Source organism: Chiloscyllium plagiosum, unplaced genomic scaffold, assembly GCF_037043375.1.
Source record: "Chiloscyllium plagiosum isolate Xiang-an unplaced genomic scaffold, Cpla_swu_hap1 HiC_scaffold_30, whole genome shotgun sequence".
NCBI classification, from domain to species: domain Eukaryota; kingdom Metazoa; phylum Chordata; class Chondrichthyes; order Orectolobiformes; family Hemiscylliidae; genus Chiloscyllium; species Chiloscyllium plagiosum.
The window spans coordinates 28,817,825-28,841,777 of record NW_028270168.1 but is presented as its reverse complement, the minus strand read 5'-3'; the positions used below and the strand labels follow the sequence as shown (position 1 = coordinate 28,841,777).

The 23,953-nt window shown below is 38.6% G+C and overlaps 1 protein-coding gene across 7 annotated transcripts in view; it reads left to right on the top strand.

Moving 5' to 3' along the window:
• The window catches only part of LOC122563664 (dyslexia-associated protein KIAA0319-like protein), a 114,924-nt gene extending 93,066 nt beyond the window's left edge, over positions 1-21,858 (top strand). For 6 of the 7 annotated variants that reach the window (XM_043717701.2, XM_043717700.2, XM_087976848.1 and 3 more), the window contains 6 exons: positions 2,139-2,298; positions 2,710-2,852; positions 6,261-6,383; positions 10,363-10,453; positions 15,154-15,248; positions 18,339-21,858. In XM_043717701.2, coding sequence (XP_043573636.2) covers positions 2,139-2,298; positions 2,710-2,852; positions 6,261-6,383; positions 10,363-10,453; positions 15,154-15,248; positions 18,339-18,526 — 800 coding nt within the window. In that variant the 3' untranslated portion in view covers positions 18,527-21,858. The remainder of the gene's footprint in view (positions 1-2,138; positions 2,299-2,709; positions 2,853-6,260; positions 6,384-10,362; positions 10,454-15,153; positions 15,249-18,338) is intronic. The other variant, XM_043717702.2, reaches the window with a different exon arrangement.
• Positions 21,859-23,953: the final 2,095 nt, after the last annotated feature.

The window sequence follows — 23,953 nt, the reverse complement described above, 5'->3', positions numbered from 1 at the left end:
ACGGGAATCAAAGTGGACCCATTTTACACCAAACATGAAATTGACAAGCCAGAAAATTGGACATGCTTCAACATTATTTTGCTGGAGGGTTCTTGAGCTTTCATTCCTGGAGATGTCTCATTTACATAAATGCAACCTTTATCCATGAATTTCACTTGAACTGTAAAGAAAATATGAGCCTGGAAACCAAGAGAATGTACTGAAGCACTTAATCTGGCAGTTGATTGAAATGTTTTTTCATTGCCACCATATCCAGGACAATGTCAGGCACCAAAGCCATTTGTATTTCAGCTAAAGTTTACCTTAAGTTTGTGTGCCCATTTGCTATCGAGGCCATTTCTTTCACTTGTGTGCACTGATGTCTGTTTTCCACTGTACATTGTAATTGTGTTATATGTGTTTTTACTTTTTGGTGCATTCTTTTTCAATAACGTTGGGTCTATAAGAATGAATGTCAGTCTGGAAAGATTGTCAGTCTGGAAAGATTGTCAGTCTGGAAAGATTGTCAGTCTGGAAAGATTGTCAGTCTGGAAAGATTGTCAGTCTGGAAAGATTGTCAGTCTGGAAAGATTGTCAATAATTTAGTTTCCAAATTTTGGATTTTAACTTTCCATTTTAATCCAGTGATTTGAACTGTGCAATATTGTTTACACTTTACTTGAGAGGTTCACAGTTGTCCTTTGCTTGTAGAATATGAGAGATAGCTCATGGAATACAAGGAGAACCAGCCAATTGGATACAGAAATGGCTCAAAGAAGACTCAAAAATGGCTCAAAGAGGGTGGTGGTGGAGGGTTGTTTTTCAGACTGGAGGCCTGTGATCAATGGAGTGCCACAAGGATCGGTGCTGGGTTCACTCCTTTTCATCATTTATATAAATGATTTGGATGTGACCCTAAGAGGTATAGTTAGTAAGGTTGCCGATGACCCCAAAATTGAAAGTGTAGTGGACAGCGAATAAGTTTACCTTAGATTTCAACGCGATCTTGATCAGGTGGGCAAATGGGTTGAGGAGTGGCAGATGGAGTTTAGTTTAGAAAAATGTGAGGTGCTGCATTTTAGAAAAGCCAATCTTAGCAGGACTTATACACTTAATGGAAAGGTCCTAGGGAGTGTTGCTGAACAGAGACCTTGGAGTGCAGGTTCATAGCTCCTTGAAAGTAGTGTCACAGGTAGATAGGATTATGCAGAAGGCATTTGGTATGCTTTCCTTTATTGGTCAGAGCATTGAGTAAAGGAGTTGGGAGGTCAAGTTGCAGTTATACAGGATGTTGGTCAGGCCACTTTCAGAATATTGCGTGCAGTTCTTGTTTCTTTCCTATCGGAAGGATGTTGTGAAACTTGAAAAGACTACAAGGATGTTGCCAGGGTTGGAGGATTTGAGCTCTGGGGAAAGGTTGAATAGGCTAGGGCTATTTTCCTTGGTGCATAGGAGGCTGCGGGGTGACCTTCTGGAGGTTTATAAAATCGTGAGAGGCATGTTTAGGGTAAATAGACAAAGTCTCTTCCCCGGGGTGGGAGAGTCCAGAACGAGAGGGCATTGGCTTAGGGTGAGAGGGGAAAGTTGTAAAAGAGACCGGAGGGCAACATTTTCATGCAGAGGGTGGTGTGTGTGTGTGGAATGAGCTGTCAGAGGAGGTGGTGGAAGCTGGTACAACTGCGACATTTAAAAGGCATCTGGATGGGTATATGAACAGGAAGGATTTGGAGGGATATGGGCCGTGTGCTCATGAGTTGGACGAGATTAGATTGGGATATCTGGTCGGCATAGACAAGTTGGACCGAAGGGTCTGTTTTCGTGCTGTATATCTCTATGACTCTATATGAATTCAAGGCAGTTTTTTTTTCTTTAAACTATGGATGTCTCTATTCGCTCATAACCTGTTTAAACCAGTTTCATTGTCATGTATCGTATGCTCATGAAAGTAATGATTTGTAGCGTCACATATTTCATAACCATTGGCTGTACAATTTCTGAAGGATGATGGTGACCTCGTACAAAATATATTTGTTCAAGTTTACTGTTTTGCACATGGAAGATTGTATGTAAGATGAAGGTTAAGTTAGTGTTCATAAAAGTCAAGGACTTTAAAAGATTTGACAGTTGAAGTAACAGTTTTAACTCTATTTTCTTTTCAGATCCTCGAAAGAATGATCTAGTAGAAATTATCCTGGATGTCAGCGTCAGTCGGTTAACCGAGAGACAGAAGGGCATGTTACTTCGGCAAATAGCTGTCCTGCTTGGAGTCCTTGATTCGGACATTACTGTGCAAAAAATTCAACTTTACACTGAACAGAGGTGAGGAGCTTTTAGTGCGGATGTAAGCATGAACATTACTGGAGGTGGCTGCTGAGAAAATAATTACCAACTTTGCATTAAGTAGCAACATCAGGGATTTGTGTTCTCAAAGAAAACTATGCAATGTTGCCATTAATCCTCCACTTAATAGTACTTTAACATAATCTTCATATATTGGCATCAGTTAGAATGTATAAAAGTTGAAAACCTGTACATAACTATTGTATATAAGACTTTTGAAGTATCTTTGTTCAAATATTTGCTGGCTTGCAAGAAACTCTGTTTTGCATTGACTGATTTCTTCACCCTAAAGGTAATGTGAGAAAATGCTGTAAACTGTGGCTAGTCTGTAACTGCTAATTATGAGTCGCAAGTGTTTTCAGTTGTACTTTCCCTCATTTACTTTCACAGTACACAGATTGTCTTTTGCGTGAGGAATACACAAGCACATCAGATATTGAAGGGACAGGATGTTGCTCGGATACTGAAGAATAAATTTCGGAAACAGAAATCAGACTTCTTAGTTTTCCGGGCTCTCCAAGTTAATACAGTCAGTGAGTGAGCGTTATTTATTAAAATATTTAGTATACATTTGTCCCAGCAAGATTTGGTTTGATTGTATAGAGTCTAGTATTTTTTCACAGAGTTCACACAGATCTACCTTGCTTGACTTGTAGCCAATGTCTTGATTTTTGACATCTCATGCTTATTTTCAAATCACTCCATGGTTTTGTTCTCCCTATCTCTCTGTTGTCCTTCAGCTTTGTGGTCTTCCAAGGTTATAATTCCGGCTAGAATCACGGATTCCCTCTACGATAGAAGCAGGCCACTTAGCCCATTGAGCCTGCTCCTACATGAGCGTCCTGATTTCTGGCAGTCTCCTCTTCACTCATCCAAGTCTCAAGAATTGCCTCCTTACACCTTTTTCACTGCTCCACCTGGCTCTCTTTCTTTGGGAAATTACTGAAAATCTATCCGTTTGACTGAGTTTTCTGGTCAAAACGCTGGTACATCTTTTATTTTCTCTCCTGGCTTACTTTAGATGGAAAATAAACTCCTGATCCCAAGGTCTTAGAAATGAATATGGTATTAATACCATTTGGGGGTGCACAATATGCTTTTCAAACGAACTATTCTTGAATTGTGTGTTGCTTTTTAATCTAGCCGTGAATTATGAACTTCTGGCTTTTTGATGCTTGTTATAGTTATATATTTTATAGAGAATGTCAAAGAATAGAGAGCAGATTGGTAGCCATTATCCTTTCTGTATAGAGAACTTTAATGTGGAGTTGTAAGGAATCATCCAGCACTAGCTAGAGTAAAAAACTGGGATCCGAGAATGAAAATAGTTCAACACTGTCACCTCTGATTAAAATGCTTTCTTATTCTATTTTTAATATCCTGACTGGAGGAGACAACCAAATGTCAAATGATTGTTTCCACTGAATGCCTCAAATCTTGTCCTTGATCTTTTGCAAAAACACTAAGCTCCCTTCACAAGTATCTGTATGGCTGTTACATTATTATGAATAGACAGGCAGGAGGCTGGAAGACTACAGCAAGCCAGGCAGCATCAGGAGGTGGAGAAGTCAAAGTTTTGGTAAAATCCTTCTTCAGGACTGGGGGTGAGTGTAGAGGGAGTTGCAGATAAAGGGAGTGGCGGGGGCAAGGTGGGGATTGGTGAAGACCAATACAGGGTAAGACCTGGTTGGTCAATGGGAGGAATTAATCTGGTTGATGGAAGGGAGGGAGAGGGGCAGGGAAGGGAGCTGGGGATGAGAAGGGAGGTTAATTGAAATTGGAGAACTCCCTGTTGAGTTCTCCGGGCTGTAGGCTGCCCAGGCGGAAGATGAGGTATTGTTCCTCCAATTTGTGGTGTGATTCATTGCGGCAATGAAGGAGGCCAAGGATGGTCATGTCTGAAAGGGAGTGGGACAGGGAGTTAAAATGGGTGGTGACTTTGGGGGGAGGGGGGGGGGGGAGTCTGGTCAGTCCCTGCAGACCTGTCTGTGATGCTTGGCGAACTGTTCCCTAAGTCTATCCTTGATCTCCTCGATGTAGAGAAGACCACATAGGGAGCACCTGATGCAGTAAACCAGGTTGGAAGGGAGGCATTATTATTGGCAGTGAAGTAAAACCATCTTTATTATGTGCTCCTCAAGTCAAAATATTTTCCTCATTAAAATGTTGATATAAGGAGAAAACAAAATTAAAACTGTTTCTCCCCTTGAAAAATGTAATTGAATTATCCATCAATATCTTTGTGAAGCACAGTAGAATTTGTATTTGCGCCACTACTTGCTCTATAGAACTTCTGAACTTAGTTTGAGTCATTTACATCCAAACACACTGGTCGTAGGAATTACATACTGAAGTGAGGTTTTAACGCAGCAGATCAAATCATATGCCTAATTATTTGCTTTGTCAACTGTCTATTTTCAAGCAGCCACGTGTTACAACCAAATATTGGGTAGAAGTGTTGTGGATATACTAAAGGAAGGAGGGCAGATGTCTAATTCTGTTAATACTAATACTTGCATATACTCTGGGACAGTCTTACACCTGTATTGGATAGGTCCCACTCTGGAGTAAGTGTAAGGCTTCTCCACGTTTTTCTTTCAATGAAAGTCTATAAAGCTACGAGTATTTGACTTGTACCACATTCTGTTCCTAAAAGGAAAGTTAGAATGTACTGGTTTGGTATATTCTGTTACTTTCTAAAAACGTTTCACAAGCTTGCATGCACGCCAACACTAATGATGGTATGATATCTGTAACCAGAAACTTTTTCTCGATGCTGGGTGAGTTGGCTTTAACATGTGCACAGTCTTGTGCTTGTGTTGCAAATGAATATTGCAGAATAAAGTCTATAATCCATTTATTTAGTTAGCCAATTATGAGGTAGCTAAGCTAGCTTGAAGGGTCCAGCCCTGTCATAACTGAAGAGTATTCGTGGTTTTTCTTTAAATTGGGCAACTGTTCAACGCCAACTAGAAAGATCCCTGCCTGCCTTCATGAACTTAAACTGCTGAAATTCAGGCACAGTCAGATTAAAACTACCCATCAACTTCTGTTAAAGTTTGCAAAGATGATGTTAGCTGCGACATATAAAGCTTGCCTTTTAGAAAGATTCTGCACTTTAAACAATTCAAGCATGAATTTTTCAGGTCACCTCATTCTAGATGTTGATTTCTGCTGATAGTGCTCACGGTGATGTTGTCACATTTTCCTGTACCCGCAGCTTATATCATTTAGTATGTGCAAACAGCTATTTCAGTGTATAGTACTTAAACATAAGCTGCGTTTTTTGTTCTCAATGTAATATCTTCTGAGGCCACTGAAATCCTGTCAAAACTAGCCATCAATTTCTTGTAGGTGCAAGTTTTGCTGCCCATTATACTAAATGTTCTCTCAGTTTGGTTGAAGAAGTGGAGTTCATCCTCTTCTGACTTATTCGTGTACCCCTAAGAGTTGCCTTCAATGGGCAAGAAAACTGTTCACTCCATTTTGTAAATTCTTTGTCATGTGTTGACTCACTTAACAATTTCTTTTCTGAGGAAGCTGAGTGGATGCTTGATTAGGCTTTTTGCACTGCCATCATAAGATGTGCAAATACATTTAAACCAGGAGCTTGTACCCCTTGAAACAATATTCTCACTTAAGTCTTGAACTGTGTCCTCTGTGATTATTTTAATTTAAAATTTAAAAAATCTTATTATAACACAAGTAGCTTGGCAAAATAAAGACATTGTATTCTGACCTGAAGAATGGAAAGTAGTAAGAAACATTAATAACAATTTGTGCTTACACAGGAATTTTGTTCCTGCTGTCTGGTATTTGTTTGCAACTGAAAACAAAATAGCTTAACCAGATATTAGAGTTAAAAAGCATGTATTTACAGCTAACGTTACTAATCTGCTGTACTCCCCTACCTTCACCTCCCTTCTGTCTCCGGATAAAAGTCTGTCAGTTGAGTTGTTCAGACCATGGTCGGTGTGATTCTTTCAATAAGCGTTGTCTCTGTGATCCATTCTGGATGGAGAACTTCATTCGAGTTCAATTGGGAGATGGAGAAAGCAACTGCGGTAAGTTCGCAATTATTATTAAACACAGTTGAGTTATCAATGTGAATTACATCTGAACAGACCAACTTGTGTATAATGTTTGTTCACCATTCCTAAACAGAAAAAAAAAATTCAGAAATAAATTGTATAATTTGGTACTCATGCTTAGATATTTTCTCGTCAACCTGTTCAGAGTGTTATTACACACCTCTCGAGCTGGTAAGACTTGAACCCAGGTCTCCTCGCTAAGAGAGCACACCACTACTGCACCACAAGATCTTTCCTTACTTATGCATAAGCTTATCCATAGAAGATCTCTGTTTTCTAGACAAAAACATTTTGAATATATATGATTTAAATTACTAGTAAGATGTCCAATAATACAAAGTATTGTTATATAGATTTTCAAAATATTTGGAATAGCAGAAAGCTAGCCACAATCGCTGCTTTTTTTAAGATTTGTGAAATTGTGTACTTAGATTTGGACTCTTTTTTTTTTTGTCTGAAAATGTTACATTGGTCATCGGATCTAAGATTGTAAAACCAATTTTCTTGGTTTGTCTCAACCGATCTGACAGTAAAATACATCTAGTTTGAGCATGAATGATTCTGATTTAGTTTTGTCATTAGTACCTCAATGTAATCCTGAATTGTTGGTATATTTAAATTATGAATCTATCCTTTTTTTTAGTTTCAAAGCTTTTATCGCTTCACTGCTTTCTTTTCTGTTTGGCTGACAATTTCTCTCTTGCCAAGTGCATTTAACATCTTACACAATGGGGATGGAGAACCAGTGCACTCATGCTTTTGGTGATAGTGACCACAACTGCCTCACATTCTACCTAGCTATGGAGAAGGAGAGGATTAGGCAAAATGGGAGGATATTTAATTGGGGAAGAGGAAACTATGATGCGATTAGACATGAGTTAGGAAGCATGGATTGGGAGCAATTGTTCCATAGTAAAGGCACTATAGACATGTGGAGACTGGTTAAGGAACAGTTGTAGCGAGTGATGAATAAATATGTCCCTCTGAGACAGGTAAGAAGGGGTAAGATAAAGGAACCTTGGATGACGAGAGCGGTGGAGCTTCTCGTCAAAAGGAAGAAGGTAGCTTACATAAGGTGGAGGAAGCTAGGGTCAAACTCAGCTCTAGAGGATTACAGGCAGGCGAGGAAGGAGCTCAAAAATGGTCTGAGGTGAGCCAGGAGGGGGCATGTGAGAGGCTTGGCAGAATGGATTTGGGAGAACACAAAGGCATTTTACACTTATGTAAGGAATAAGAGAATGGTCAAAGAAAGAGTAGGGCCGATCAGGGATAGCATAGGGAACTTGTGTGTGGAGTCTGAGGAGGTAGGGGAAGCCCTAAATGATTTTTTTGCATCCGTCTTTACGGAAGAAATGAACTTTGTAGTGAATGAAACCTTTGAAGAGCAGGTGTGTATGCTGGAATGGATAGAGATAGAGGAAGCTGATGTGCTGAAAATTTGTCAAACATTAAGATTGACAAGTCACCAGGCCCAGACCAGATTTGTTCTCGGCTGCTTTGGGAAACGAGAAATGCGATTGCTTCGTCACTTGCGAAGATCTTTGCATCCTCGCTGTCCACTGGAGTCGTACCTGAGGACTGGAGAGAGGCAAATGTAATTCCTCTCTTCAAGAAAGGAAATAGGGAAATCCCGGCAATTACAGATCAGTAAGTCTCACGTCTGTTGTCTGCAAGGTGTTAGAAAGGATTCTGAGGGATAGGATTTATGACCATCTGGAAGAGCATGACTTAATTAAATGCAGTCAACACGGCTTTGTGAGGGGCAGGTCATGCCTCACAAACCTGATTGAGTTCTTTGAGGATGTGACTAGAAAAGATGACGAAGGTCAAGCTGTGGATGTGGTGTATATGGACTTCAGCAAGGCATTTGATAAGGTTCCCCATGGTAGGCTCATTCAGACAGTCAGGAGGAATGGGATACAGGGGAACTTAGCTGTCTGGATACAGAATTGGCTGGCCAACAGAAGACAGCGAGTGGTAGTAGAAGGAAAATATTCTGCCTGGACGTCAGTGGTGAGTGGTGTTCCACAGGGCTCTGTCCTTGGGCCTCAACTGTTTTGTAATTTTTATTAATGACTTGGATGAGGAGATTAAAGGATGGGTCAGCAAGTTTGCAGACGACACAAAGATTGGAGGTGTTGTTGACAGTATAGAGGGCTGTTGTAAGCTGCAGCGGGACATTGACAGGATGCAGAGATGGGCTGAGAGGTGGCAGATGGAGTTCAACCTGGATAAATGTGAGGTGATGCATTTTGGAAGGTCGAATTTGAAAGCTGAGTACAGGATTAAGGATAGGATTCTTGGCAGTGTGGAGGAACAGAGGGATCTTGGTGTGCAGGTACATAGATCCCTTAAAATGGCCACCCAAGTGGACAGGGTTGTTAAAAAAGCATATGGTGTTTTGGCTTTCATTAACGGGGGATTGAGTTTAAGAGTCGTGAGATCTTGTTGCAGCTCTATAAAACTTTGGTTAGACCGCACTTGGAATACTGCGTCCAGTTCTGGTCGCCCTATTACAGGAAAGATGTGGATGCTTTGGAGAGGGTTCAGAAGAGGTTTACCAGGATGCTGCCTGGACTGGAGGGCTTATCTTATGAAGAGAGGTTGACTGAGCTCAGACTTTTTTCATTGGAGAAAAGGAGGAGGAGAGGGGACCTAATTGAGGTATACAAGATAATGAGAGGCATAGATAGAGTCGATAGCCAGAGACTATTTCCCAGGGCAGAAATGGCTAACACGAGGGGTCATAGTTTTAAGCTGGTTGGAGGAAAGTAGAGAAGGGATGTCAGAGGTGGACTCTTTACACAGAGTTGTGAGAGCATGGAATGCGTTGCCAGCAACAGTTGTGGAAGCAAGGTCATTGGGGACATTTAAGAGACTGCTGGACATGGATATGGTCACAGAAATTTGAGGGTGCATACATGAGGATCAATGGTCGGCACAACATCGTGGGCTGAAGGGTCTGTTCTGTGCTGTACTGTTCTATGTTCTATTAAAGGAGGCATACTAGGTAAATTGTGCAGGATGTAAACGATCACATGGAGATCAAAAAGAGGCAACTGTTGAAGATAGCTTTGAAAATAGAAGGGTGGGGGAAAAAAAACAGGTCAATGTAGCTGGCCAGTTAAAGAAACATGCAGTCATTGGCTGTGTGGATGGACAGATTAGGAGTGTTCTTCTTCACAAGGGAGCAATGCATGTCATTTAGAAATTTTGTGTAGAGTAAAACTGCCTTTTGGCAAAGGGAAGGTAATGCATTTCGATCAAAGTGTACAAATGCTGAACAAACCAATAGTGATACAAAACACACAATTTATGAGGTTGTTGACTTGCTCACTGAGCTGGTAAGTTTGCTCACAGACATTTTGTCACCATGTTAGGTAACATCAGTGCACCTCCGGTAAAGCATTGGTATTCTCTCCCGCTTGCTATTTAATGTTTGGTTCTGCTAAGGTAGATGGTGTCATTTCCAGTTTTGTTGTTGGTTCAGTTTCTGAGTGGTTGGTATATAGGATCTAACTCTACATGTTTTGGTTAATCGAGTTCTGGGTTGAGTGCCAGGCTTCCAGGAATTCCTGGGCTTGTCTCTGTTTGACTTAGCCTAGGATGGATGTTATGTGTTGGTGTCATTGGAAATTATTCATGCCACTATTTTATAGAACACATAAGAATCCCTAAAGTTAACTTGGTTCCAAAACTAGTCTAATATGTGAACTTACTTGTAAATCATGTATTCAATAGTAGTTTACTAATATCTTGTAGCTAAATTACTAGTTTTGATTAATAGAATGCTCTGTATATTAACAGGCTATTGTGGGGAGGAAAAAAAAGACATTTTTCAATTGAAGTCCATGGAGTCAGCTTGTGTTTGTGTGTGGCAGCAATAACCAAATCATTTTCCATTTTAATGCTATTAAGAATTTACATTTGTTGCTTTTGTTTTTACTTTTAGAGTGGAGCGTGCTCTACGTTGTCATAGCTGCATTTGTCATATTGGTTGCCATTGGAATTTTAGTTTGGATGGTCCTGTGCTTCTGTAAAAGGTAAAGATTAGGCACCTTGTGCAACTCAACCTGTTTCTAGTATTTTCAGCATTTCCTCTCAGTTTCTACTCCCACCCCATCCCGCAATTTCAAAACAAATAACCTTTCCTATTTAACACAGCATAGCGGTTATCCATCCAAGCTCATCTGTGAAGGCACGGGTGGAATAATGGCTCAGTGGTTAGCACTGCTGCCTCACAACGCCAGGGACCTGGGTTCAGTTCCAACGTTGGGTGACTGTGTGGAGTTTGCTCATTCTCCCCATGTCAATGTGGGTTTCCTCCGGGTGCTCTGGTTTCCTCCTGCAGTCTAAAGATGTGCAAGTTAGGTGGATTAGACATGCTAAATTGCTCACATTGTATGTGTAGGTTAGGTGGATTAGCCATGGGAAATGTAGTGTTACAGAATAGGATAGGGGATTGGGTCTGATTGGGATGCTTTTCTGAGGGTTGGAGTGGACTCGATAGGCTGATTGGCCTGCTTTTGCATTGTAAGGCTTCTATAACTTATCTATTCTATGAAAATGTAATATTATACTAGGGGAAGATGAACCACCTCCTGATGTTCCATCAAAAAAAAAGTTATTTTATTATCTGGACCTAGTTAATCTCTCATTTTTGTTTGTATGAGCTTTTCTTGCCAAGGTGTCATGTCTCTGTCGGGGGCACAAGTGGGCCATTCAAGTTTCTGCTGTCTAGTTTACTAGGTGAGAATGGCTGAAATTAGTTACAGGTAAATTAAATTTATACCAAGTCAAGAACAACAGTTTGATATTTTCCCAAAGCTTTTAGATCCAGTGGTGGTCATTGACCTATTTCATGGATCGGGGAACATTTTGGTGCTTGTCAAGTTGTAGGCAGAGTGCTGTGTGTTGATTCTACATTACTAAATATTTCATAATGTTTAGTTGGTGGGCATTTCTCAAGATTCATTTACGCTTCTCTATAGGAATGACTGAAACTAATTAATAGGTTTGGAGGTGTATGCTTGTCATTTCGAAATAAAATCTTATAAATTATGCCAAGATTAGGATTCATTCTAAACTTAGTACCTAGACGGCATCCTCCTCCTCTTATCATCTAGATTGAGTATTGCACAGTTTCTTCTGTTTGTACTGAGACTCCAGCTGTTCAAGAGTAGTTCGATAGCTCCAATTCATCTGTAACAATCATAATTAGTTGAATTTAATCTAGGCTCCCAGTCTGGATGTACATGGAGTGAAATTAATTTAGTGTTCAAGTTTTGCTGATGAGGTTAAATATACCAGATCCTGGGGAATGGGACTGGATGTTAATAAGCAAATTGGCTCAGATCTGAATATATACTTTTCCCTTTCACTTGAGACACAGTGTATAAGAGAACCTACAATGAAAATGGGAGTATCAAGGCTGACACTAGTAATCCACTGGATCACTTCGGGTGGAGTTGTCTGAATGTATGATACAAATTTATTACAATATTTAAAAGTTACCAATTAAGTTTGTTTGCCTGATGTTAATGATTAATTTTTCTCCACCCTAATTATTGAGTCATAGAGATGTACAGCATGGAAACAGACCCTTTGATCCAACTCATCCATGCCGACCAGACATCCTAAATTAATCTAGTAGCACCTGCCAGCACTTGGCCCATATCCCTCTGAACCCTTCCTATTCATATAACCATCCAGATGCCTTTTAAAATCCACAGTTAATTGTGATCATCAGTGATGAAAAGGGATTGCTGTCAGAACAATCACGCAGCACTTGATCTTCTTGGATTATCTTCATCTGTCTTTTCAGTTGAAAGAATTTTGTTTGAAAATTATTTTGTGGTTTAACTTCAAGGATAAGGTTTTCAATTTCAACAATTGAATGCTGGACTAGGACCTTTTAATTGATTACTGTACTTCAGAGGCATCTTTGACATCCGACTTTCAGTTTTAGAAATCACCAACAATTGAAATACCATGTGGCGATCCACTGTGTGCTGTGTCAATACATACATTAGTACGTACATTTAAACAATTCATCTGAAAGTTTTATCTGTTTCCTGGAAAGAGAAAAGAACTCCAGAGTTTTGATGCACTTTGTATGGTTATAAAAGGTTGACATGCTGACTGTCCACCTTGGACAGCCTACCCTCTTCCCACTCTCCTCCATTCCATTCCAATATCAGTGCCAAGACCCCCAGTTTGCAAACTACTATTTTTGATCTCCCAATTTTTTATCTCCTCTTTCTGTTTAATAGCAGCAACATTGTCACTCATCTAAGTACTCTAGTCCATTGCAATTTAGGATGCCATCATTACCATATGATTTCTGCTGGATCGGGGATAGGTTGCAATATATTTTCTTGCAGAGGGACTCTGTTGGATTTCAGTTCATTTAGAGTTTTGTTTGCCAGCAAGGACCAGTAACTTGAGAAAAGAATACTTAAGGTATGCTTTTTATACCTCTACAGAAGAAAAGTGAGGTTCACAGAACACTTCTTAAATAACTTAGGTTTTTAAGCAGATTTACTTTCAGGGTTTATAGCAACACCTCTAGCGAAGAGAATGATCAGGTAAATAATTTGCTGTAGGTACAGTAAACAGGGTCCCTGAGGCCAAGGGGAAGCGGCACCCTTTCTGAACAATTTCTTTTCTCTCATTCTAACGGGTCTCTCCTTTCCAGATTCAGAAAAGAAAAAGCATGCTCCCATTCCTAATGAATTGTTCAGTTTCTCAATTAACCACCACCCCTCATCTTATGTTGAGAAGAAACAGACTTTAGAAGAAAATGGTACCTTAAGTCCAACACTCTAATTGGGGTCAGGTGGAGAGACGTACAGTGTAACATTTTTCCTCACCCAGCTATACACAATTGATTAAACTATTCCTTGAGAGGTGAGACTTTCCTGCTGCTAACTTGTGCTTAGGGGTGAGGGGTTCTGTAATTGTTTAAGATTTTAAAATTACTGAGTTTAAAAATGTTTTTGCCCAAGAAGGACATACTTGCTTCCAATGATGAGCCAAAATGGCTGGTCAATCACTAACAGCTCTCGGTTAAAATGGACTTGACTGTCTCCTGTAATGGTTTCTGATTGTATCATGGGCTATTAAATAACAGTGTTTCATTTACAACATGACATCTTGGAGCCATCTGAACCCCAATGAGATCCTGCTGCCTTCCACCTATTTCAAGTGGTGTAAGTACTTTTGGGCCAAAGTAGAACAGTGAAAAGGCCAAGGGGAAAGAGATTGTGTTTGCATATGAGGAGTGCCAGTAATATGAGACTGGCTAAGTGAAGGTGGCATCATAATCTAAGTCAACATGGAAGAATACAGCTACAGAAATCTTGACCCATGATCGCCATGAACCTGTCAGATAAGAGAAGCATTTTAGCTTGGAAAATGTTACAATTGGCTGTTTCTCAACATCTGATTCTCAATCAGATTGTTACGTTGACACATTAGATGGCAATAGTGTATGAGCAATCATGCAATGTTTTACATTTTTGCAACAACAATAACAACGATGGAAAAAGAAACAAAAGACAGCTTATTCAATGGGGTATTTAGAGAAGCTTCAGTAATGGTCTCCATATATAAACCAAGGATGGAAGGTGATGGCTCTCTCTTTCCACTGTTATAAAAACACTGCATGATGAGTGTATGATTGTTATCAATTAATCTAAGCCAACATGGGATTTGCAAGAACTGCCTCCAAGCCACAGTTCATATTCAGTAATTGAAAGTAAATGGTATTCCCCCCTTTCCTCTCTTTAACTAAAATAATATGATAACAACTGAATTCCTGTTCATAAAGTTGAATCCAGTTATTTGATTTCTGCCATACCTTGCAGATGTCTTTCCTTGTTTTTCAACAAAGGAAGTTACTGCTGGTATGCTGGCCAGTATTTATCCCTCCAGCAGTGTCAACTTGTTTCAGTTATGTGAGGACTTGCATCAAAACCAGTATGGTTGGACAGAAGCACCCACAGGCAATTAAATCCTCTAAGGGGATTTCTAAACGAATTACTTTTAGTGCACAGTTAGGAGCCACTACCAGTGTATGCTCAGTGACATTAAGGCAATTTTTTCCAATATCTTTTGTTCCCTTATATGTTTATGCTCATTCAGATGGATGATGGTTAGTATGATTACTTTTTCCTCCTCTTCTGCCTTCAACACCCAACAAATAAAAAAAAAATCTTTATTTACAACTCCAAGAACAGACTTTATAACCCCTTTTGTGGTATTCCAAAACATTTTTCAACTAATAAGTATTTTCAAAATGTGATGGAAATACAGTTGCCAATTTATGCACTGCAAATCCTAAAGCCTGTAATGTGACTATTAGATAAAGTCTTCACTCCCTGTACGATCGTGCAAACATAGGCTATCAGTACTCCTTTTCTCACACCTTTCTTTTCTTAAAGTTTTCTTTTATCCCTATATCATCTTTTGTTAACTGTTTGCCATTTTCCTGCTTTCAGCTGAGAATGTACTTATTTTAAATACTAGGTTTGACAGAACACAAATAAGTATTGAAGGGATGGAGTAGAGCATTGCTTAATAAAAACTAATTCTGAAATAGCACAAGTTTTTTGAGTGAAGTAAGGAAGATTTATTACCCGTAGTCATGCCTTGTAACGTTAACCTTGGTTATTCTGTAATATTGTTGTAATGCAGTCCAATTCAATTGACATTTTCTAAATATTCTGGATTGATGTTTCAGGCGCAAAGGAAAACCTAGAAGGAAGAGCAGATATAAAATACTAGATGCTACAGATGATCATGAAAGTCTGGAACTGAAGTCTAACTCCAAGCCAGGTATTGGGATGCGAAAGAAACATTGACGCTGTGACTTTTCAGGGTTCATTGACTTTTTTTCTTTTACTCCTTGAATCTTACCACATCACCTAGCACCCTTCGTGACAATAGCAAGATACCTTCGCACTCTTAATATTGCACCAAAGCTATTCTCTAGCATGAACCCACTTCACGAAGAGACATTGCCAAGATCTTTTCTCCAGTCACTGAATGATGCAGCATGTTGCAAATCCAGTGTTTACAGACAAGAAACATTTAATTCTTGCAAAGTAATAGAAATTCCAAAGATAAATTGGTTTTGGCATGAACATTTTAACATTTTTTTTTAAAGGAACCTCTGTGCCCCATTTGATCTCAGAAACTATGTACATGAACCAGGTCTTAGCGGAGTTGACCCATTGCTATTGCAGAAGAAAATTCTGAACACCATGAGTCTGGTGTGCCAGTTCTCTCATCTGCCCTGTTGCAACCTCGACTCAAGAGTAGAGATTTACTGATGTTATGGAGAAGTAGACATTGGGTGCACACCGCCTTTTCACCTCTATCTGTAATAGCTCAGTCCTTTCTGTGCTAATTGCAAAAACGCTGTGATACTTGGCTTAAATATGTGTATCAAATTCCTAATGTAAATAGCTTTACAGTTTAAATTGCCTTCCTCAGCATCTAAATGACAAGGCATCAAAGGTAGAAGTGTCAGAGATACTTTTCTGAAATTAGAATAAAGGGAGATTTACTCTGCGCATGTCCTTACCAGCACAGACATGCTTGTGCATTATCCACAATTATCCCCTTTTGGATACTTTGAATTTCAGAATTTTATAATGTAAATGCTACAATTGGTCAGTTGCCTTTATCAAAGTGGGGCACAGCAATCTGTTCACCTGCAGAGAATACAACTTGTGTTTGGGGACCTATGTAACGTGAATGCTTGATGTTCAATTGGGACAAGGCAGATCAAAATTTTAGATCTAGAAGCTAGAAACTTGAAATAGTAATGCAAATTGCTGGAAAAACTTAAGTTGTATAGAGACAAAAACACTGTTTCAGGTTGACTATCTTTCATGAGAGTTTGAACTAAGACACACTGGTCTGAACATTCTTTCCTGCCCTTGCCAAAATCACAAGGATTATTCGGGGTGTGTATCTGGAGTTCTCAAGATGCATGAGCAGCAACTACTGGAGTCTGAAACAGTTTAGTGCTCTGCAACATAGTCGTACCTGATCACTCCACCCAATACCCCAATGAGACAAGCGTATAATCTTCAAATCTCACTGGAGCTCCTAAACCCCCCAAAAGAGTTATTTTACTAACAATAATTAAGATGTTGCTTATGTAATTTTAGCACAGAGATACATCTCAAGGCATTTCACAGAAATTTAAACAAAAGTTGATGCCACGCCAAGTTAGCAGACATTAGGAGAGTAATTAATGGTATTGTGAAGAGATTAGACTTAGATTCTTGAGAGGAGAGTCGGAGTTTACTTTGCTTCTTTCAGGGCTTGGGGCTGAGACACTTGAGGCACAGCTAATAGCACTGATGTGGAAGAAGAACCAAGTGCTGTACTGGAGGAATACAAAATTCTCAGAAGATTCATGATTCATTCAGCTCATACAGACACAGTAGGCCAAATGCCTCTTTCTGGGCTGTCACATTTCTATGATGGTCGGACGAGTGGAGTATTATAGAGATGTGGAGGTGAGATTTTATTGTATGAGATTTAGATACGTTGTATAGATGAGAAGTTAAAATTTTGAATTTTGGGCAACTCTGAGTCAGTGTAGGTCAAAGAGCACACAGATGTGTGAATGATACATGGTGTGGGTTGGAGTACAGTCAGTTGTATGTTGGATGAATTGACGTTTATGGAGGGTGGAGATCCTGAAGGTTTTGAGCAGTGAAGTCTAGTTATGACTGAGGCATACATGAGGGATTCAGCAGTGGGTCGAAACAGCATAAAGATAAACATTGTTCCAGGTATGCAAGTGAGGTGTCTACAGTTGTAGAAACTATTCTTGGAAGTCAGATGGATTAGAACAGTGTAGGTCAACTTGAAATGTAAGTCAAGAAAGGAAATGAAATTAGTGAAGATGCAAAGTTTGTGATAAGGACTGAAAATGATAACTTGGAGCCGTCAGAAGACATATTTGTGTTTGGCCTCCATTACAAAGGCCTTTTATGGATGTACAAAGAGGCATTTCACAGGTATTTCTGGTTCCTTAATTTATCTCAGTTGAGCTGAGAAAATATTTCTGTAATCCCTCTAACCGGGCCTTAAAGGCCTAATCTAAACTGGGTCGAATCCCGCAACAGCTGGGTTCCAACCCATTTAACACTTGCAGCTACCTATGTAAAAACAAAATGGATTGAAGTCTAGGATCCTGCTTTTTGAACTAAATTGTATAACACTTTTTTGAATAGTCTCTGTTATAAGGCTGCATATAATAACAGGTTGAGCAATTTCTGCAAATGAACTCAATATGTACAATGGGGAAGAAAGCATCATTGTTTCACTTTTATTTTTTCATTTTTGTCATAATGTAAGACTTTGAGTTTGGCACATGTAAAAATACTTTGTGGTATTTTGGTTGTTACTGTAATCTATTCAACAAAAATTAAAACAATTTATCAACACACTAGTTTAACTTGTTCAAAGTTTGGGACCTTAAAATTTTGCTTTGTAACTTGAAGATGGGCCTCTTTATATTTTATTTTAACTATTTTTTTAACTCCAGAGTTAAATGTTCACTTTGTTGATATATTCTCATTTACTATTGCACAATCCTACTTCAGTTGATCAGCCAATGACAACAAAAAAAAATCTGTCACTAAACCTTATATTTGTATGTGCAATGGAGTTATGCTAATGGTAATAGGAATATGCAGCTGGTGCTGACTATATTCACGGTTAAAATCTTGGTGCCATACCGACATGACTTGAATTTCTAAATTCCTACTTTCCTTTCTCAAATAGGCAGTATTATCAAACTAATAGCAGTTTCACCAGCAAAAATACCACATAAGCTGTTCTTTAACAGTGATTATTTTTCCGCTCTATTTTGCGGTGTTGCTGATAAATGTTTCATTGCAGTTGGCAGGCTGAAAGCTCCAGCACAGAACACCAGCCTAATGGTTTCAGAATCTGAACTTGACAGTGATGAAGCGATCTTCACCTGGCCAGACAGAGAGAAAGGGAAATTACTGCGAAACCAGAATGGATCAATCCACAATGGCCAAATAGTTGAAAAAACTAAGAAACAAAGGGAAGAAATCCTATAAGTGGAATCTAGCCACCAGACTTGTAGAAACTATAGAGCTAGGATAGAAGCTGTCTCCCAGTATTATCTCTGCTCAGTAAAATGAAGATTGACCTGAAGCAATAGTGACTGCTATGCTGCATGCAGTGTGTCAACCATACCTGCAAAATGAGTCAGTTCAGCATTCTAATGCTTAAACTGCTCATCGTGTTTGAGATTAACAGAATCTGATCTCTCAATTGAAGGTGAGAAAAAGACTTGGGAGAGATATAAATTGGCCAAAAACTGTGGCTGCACTCGATACTTCAGCAATTAACAATCTGCAGGTTTGTGGTTTTGATGCTCTCTATCCAGTGAGACATCTACTGGAAATCTATTGCACTGCAGCTTAAAATTTTAAAGCCAAAAATGTGATGTGGGAACACACTGGATGTCTTGTGAACTTTAATCATTACCCAACGCTTGGATATGACCACTTCCTTCAGTTCAGCAGTTGGATAAATATGCTGAAGTCCATGGAAAACTGAATACTGTGATGCTAAGCATTGTCCTGGGATTCTGGAAATTTTAGTATGAACTTCTACTATTCTCTTTTTGAAGACTTGTAATGCAGGTGAAGACAAAGGGATTTATTGTCTTCACTTGTTTTAGTGAGTTGACTGCAATGCAGAAGTGTTGCACATCTGACAATGGCCCTGGGTTGTTTTAGGTTTGTAAAAATAATTATCACTACTGTATTTTTCTGTTAATATTGGGAATGTGTTGGTTTTATTAGTGTGAAATGTTGACAGGGTGTTCTTAATTTATTCTTTTGATGGGAAGGCACTAATTTGCAATGTTTATTCCCTTCCAATGAATGTAGGTCTGTATTTGCTGCTCACTTGTTTCTCCATTTTCAAAAAAAAATTGTCTTCCTTTTAAATACACTGGCACTTGGGCTTCACATCTTGATACCGGTGAACGATCCAATTGGTGGTCATTTAAAATGGCAAAGGAATAATGTAATGACCAAGGCATGAGTAACAGTCCCCTATTTAGTGCCTTCCAGGAATAGAAATATTATTTAACTGTCTTTTGAAATATATCTGTTGTACACCAGCAAAACAAATGCTGTGCTACTGATAATTAAATAAAGAAAGGTTTTGAAGGAACTATGTACCTTAATTTAAAATGGTAAAAAGTTGAAAACTTCGATTACTGGATCAATTCTGGATGATACGTTCAAAAGAAACTTCTTTAAAATTATTTTATTGATTTGATCTTTCAATGTTGACAAGACTGCACTATTAACTGATTATTATTATTATTTATCAAAATTCAACACAGCATTATACTGTTACTTTAAAATATCATTCGTCCATTACTTGGAATTGCTATAAGTAAATATTCTAACAGTTCTTTCCATTATAATGCACACTACAATGATTCCTGTCAGAAGAATAATGTAAATTGGATTGCTGCTTAAATAGGAGTGACTTTTTAGAAAAAAAATGTGATATCGTCAGAATGAGCTCATCGGGCATGTTTGTTGATTTTTCAAATGGTTTCCCAATTTCGAGTATCTATTCTCTAAGCTGCTCCATTTATTTAAAAAGAGATGGTATGGGTCCATGTTGGACTACAGAAGAAATATAATGAGTTACGTGCTGCTGAGCCATCCATGAAGATCCCAGTTCTTGGTGTGTGTGTGTGTGCTACTGAAATCTTCCCTGTAATTTCCTCTGAGAAGGGACCAGCTATCCAGACATTTCTGCTGGAAAAACCCATCTATTGGTTAGACTGATAACTCTAACTTATGTAGTCTGCTTATGCATAACAAAAAAGCAACACGAATAAGGTACCAAAAAGGCTGTTGGCATCAATTTAATTGTGTTGCAACATGGTTAATTGATTTCCAGAGATAATCCATGCACAGAGAAACCTACTGTTGCCTATCTATCTATGAATGTTGAGTAGAAAAGGAGAAGGCCGAGAAATAATGTTTAAGAAGGAAAGAACTTATGATTTTGATGTCCAAAAGTACTTAGTGTCCAATGAAAAGGTTTTCAAGTACAGAAACTGTTGTAATATGGGGAAGCATGCCCGCCAGTTATACATAGTGATGTGCCACAAACCATGAAATAAATTATCTTTCTTTTCCCAAAGTAGTTTGAGAGATCAGGTGGACTTTGGTTTAACAATGTACCTAAAAGATGGCATCCCTGACAGCACTCAGCAGTGTATCGGTATATGTCAGGGTCAATTCTGTGCTCATGTCTCGAGCCAAGGTTGGTAACATACGTCCAGTTGTACAAATTTATCTTGGTGGTTCTTTTTGTTTTGAAACACGTTTGTACTTGGACTTGGCACACAGCTGAGCAAACTATCCAAAAAATAGCTAAGAATATGATTCATATGTAATTATCTTTAATTGATCATACTTAGAGCGGTATAGAATCCATAGTTTTTTCAATTCATCCTCTACAAAGTTCTTATAAATTGCTTTTCCCCAGGTTTCATTGGTGTTTGGATTGACAATGTTTCATACAAAGGATGAGAGATCCATTCTTTTTGATTAAACCAAGGTGACCATAAGTCAAAATTGCATAATGTTCTTCCATTCATTTGTCCATTTTCCAACAAATACAGGATTTTCAGACGAATAGATTTAATTTATAATGTAATAATTTTACATTATTAGTACTTATAGTTTAGATATTTCAAAACTTCACATGGAAGTAAAGGCTTGCGTCTTCTACCTGATGAGGGTAATGAGGTAATCATCTTAAATGCACTGCTTTTGAACCCAGGTACCAAAAAGTAAACTTTCACCAAAAGAGTAACATTTGGAGATTAACCATTCATTTATTAAAGCTAGATAATGACCTTGGAAGATGCAAGCATTGAATATGTTTACAGTTATGGGGAATGACAACAATTGTATCGTTCACCTTTTCTTGCATAACATACACTGTATTGAAATGTTACACTATGCACCAGCATTTGTCACTGTGGAGAATTTTAATAGAGCTCGTGTGTTTTTGTTAACTTTGAAGTACAAGTCCTGCTTTTAAAAGTAAGTGGATGGTTCCTGGTAATAAGCAGCTGATCAGTTGAAGTAAGGATTTTAAAACTTTGACAGTTTGCTTATTTTGTTTGAAGTTTTGTCAATGTCTAAAATTTATTTTTTAAAGAGAGCTAAATGTGTTTATTTTAATGTTTAAAAGGTTGACTCCTTCATTGACACATTGTTTAATAGCCAGGTGTCCAAGAAAGTCTGATTGATGTGACATTGTATAATATGGGGAAATAACACCGGAGTAAGGACTTTCTTTCCATTAAAATGGCATCTCAGTGCATTTTCATTAAGTTTCATTCATTTGTGTTTTTATTCATTCTTAATGTGTTCTTTTCTAATCATGTATATTATGACCAGACTCCACATACAATTAATAAGTATTCCTGAGGGGACGACAAAGCATTGTCCATTTAATCTCGCTTGTGAGGTGTTAAGCTTATGATGGATAGCTGTAATACAATCTCCATGGAATTTTATACTTTGCTAATTTCATTGTCTGTGTTGATTTTTATCTTTTTAAATATAGACGTGCATCGATATTGTCATATCTAGATGACAATATTTTATTCCATTCCCTAATTCATTTGGATCGTCCATGCAAAGCTTATAAATTATACACTACTATTTGTTGGAACAATGAAATACATTTTAACATGCTATTCTGGTACCATTGTCTAAACTTGTGCTAACAAAGCAAATAATCATTTTAAAAGGTTTTGATACCAAAGATTGTAATTTTAAGAAATCTCTGGGTTAGTTTGAACATGATAGTGTTAGCAGAGAAATTCACATTATAAGTGAAAGCCAAGTTTCATAACTGTTCCCAACCCTGTATTTCCATTTTCTGTAATTTTGCACCAGTTATTCACGTTCTTAAGCCTGCTACTCTTTTTTTTTTTAAGTCGGCTTTGACCACAAATTCTCAATTTAACTTCTGTTTGGTATTTTTTTTTCAAATCACAATGGACCAACAATTCCTTTCATTGACCACCTGTCAGATGATATTTCCGCTATTTTTAACTTCTACATGAATACATGACCATTTTATGAGAAATGTTCTTGTCCCTCAATCATAAGACTTAGAAGCAGAAGCAGGCATTAAATAGATTGTCTAATCTGGCAATCCTCAACTTCACTTGCCTACCTTTTCCCTGTACCCCTTTTCCCTGTCTGCCTTGAATATTCTTAATGACCCTTCCTTAACAGCCCTCTGTGGTTTAAAAAAAAACTACAGAAATGAAAATAAATTACTAGAGAAACTCAGCTGGTCTGGCAGCATCTGTGGACAGAAAAACAAAGTTAATGTTTCAAGTCCAATGACTCTTATTAAGAATAGTGCCTTTGGACTGGAAGTATTAACTCTGTCTCTCTCGCCACAGATGTTGCAAAACCTGTTGGGTTTCTCAAGCACTCTTTATTTCCAATATCTAGCATTTATTGTATTTTGCTTTATTTAAAACTAAAATCACAGATTCACTGCCCTCTGAGAAGAAATTCCTAATTGCCTTTGAACTAAATGGGCAATCCCTTACTAGTCATAGAGTCATACACCACAGAAATAGACCCTCTACCCCAACCCATCCGTGCCAACCAGTTTCCTAAACCAAACTAGTATTGTTTGCCTGCATTTGGCTCATTTCACTCATTTCCCCCTCAAACTTTCCACTCCAGTTGTAACTGCACTTGTCCTCTACCAAGGCAGCTTGTTCCTTTTATATGCACCACCCTCTATGTGAAAAGATTGCTCCACAGGTCTCTCTGTAAATCCTCCTCTTTTCCCCCTTTACCCCGCCCCCACCCCCCCACACAGCTGCACCCAACTTTGAACCTAGGCCCTATAGTTTTGGACTCCCCATAAATATTCACCTTATCTATGCCCCTCATGATTTTATAAGCCTCTATATGGTCATTCCCTTCCTCCCCCACCCCACGCGCACACACACTACCCCCCAGCTCCCATGCTTCAAGGAGAAAAGTCCCAGCCTTTCTCTAAGTCAAGCCCTTCAATCTTGGTAAAAATCCTAGTAAATCTTTTTTTAATAGCAATTTAGTACTCTGAAATTATACACTGTAGTCCTAGACTCACCCTCAAGGGCAAACAGTGCTTCTGCATTAAACACGTCAAGTCTCCTAAGACTCTTGTGTTTCGATAAGGGCATCACTCATTCTTGTAAACTTCAGTGAGTACTTGTCTAACTACTCAACCTCTCTTCGTAGGAAATCCCTTTATATCTGGGATGAACCATGTGAACCTTCTTTGGACTACCTCCAGTGCCATTAAATTATTTCCTTTTGAGGGGGCCAAAACTCTTTATAGTATTCTAGGTGTGGTCTAATCAGTACCTTCTATAATTTTAGCAAACCCTCCCTATTTTATACTCCGTTTCCTTT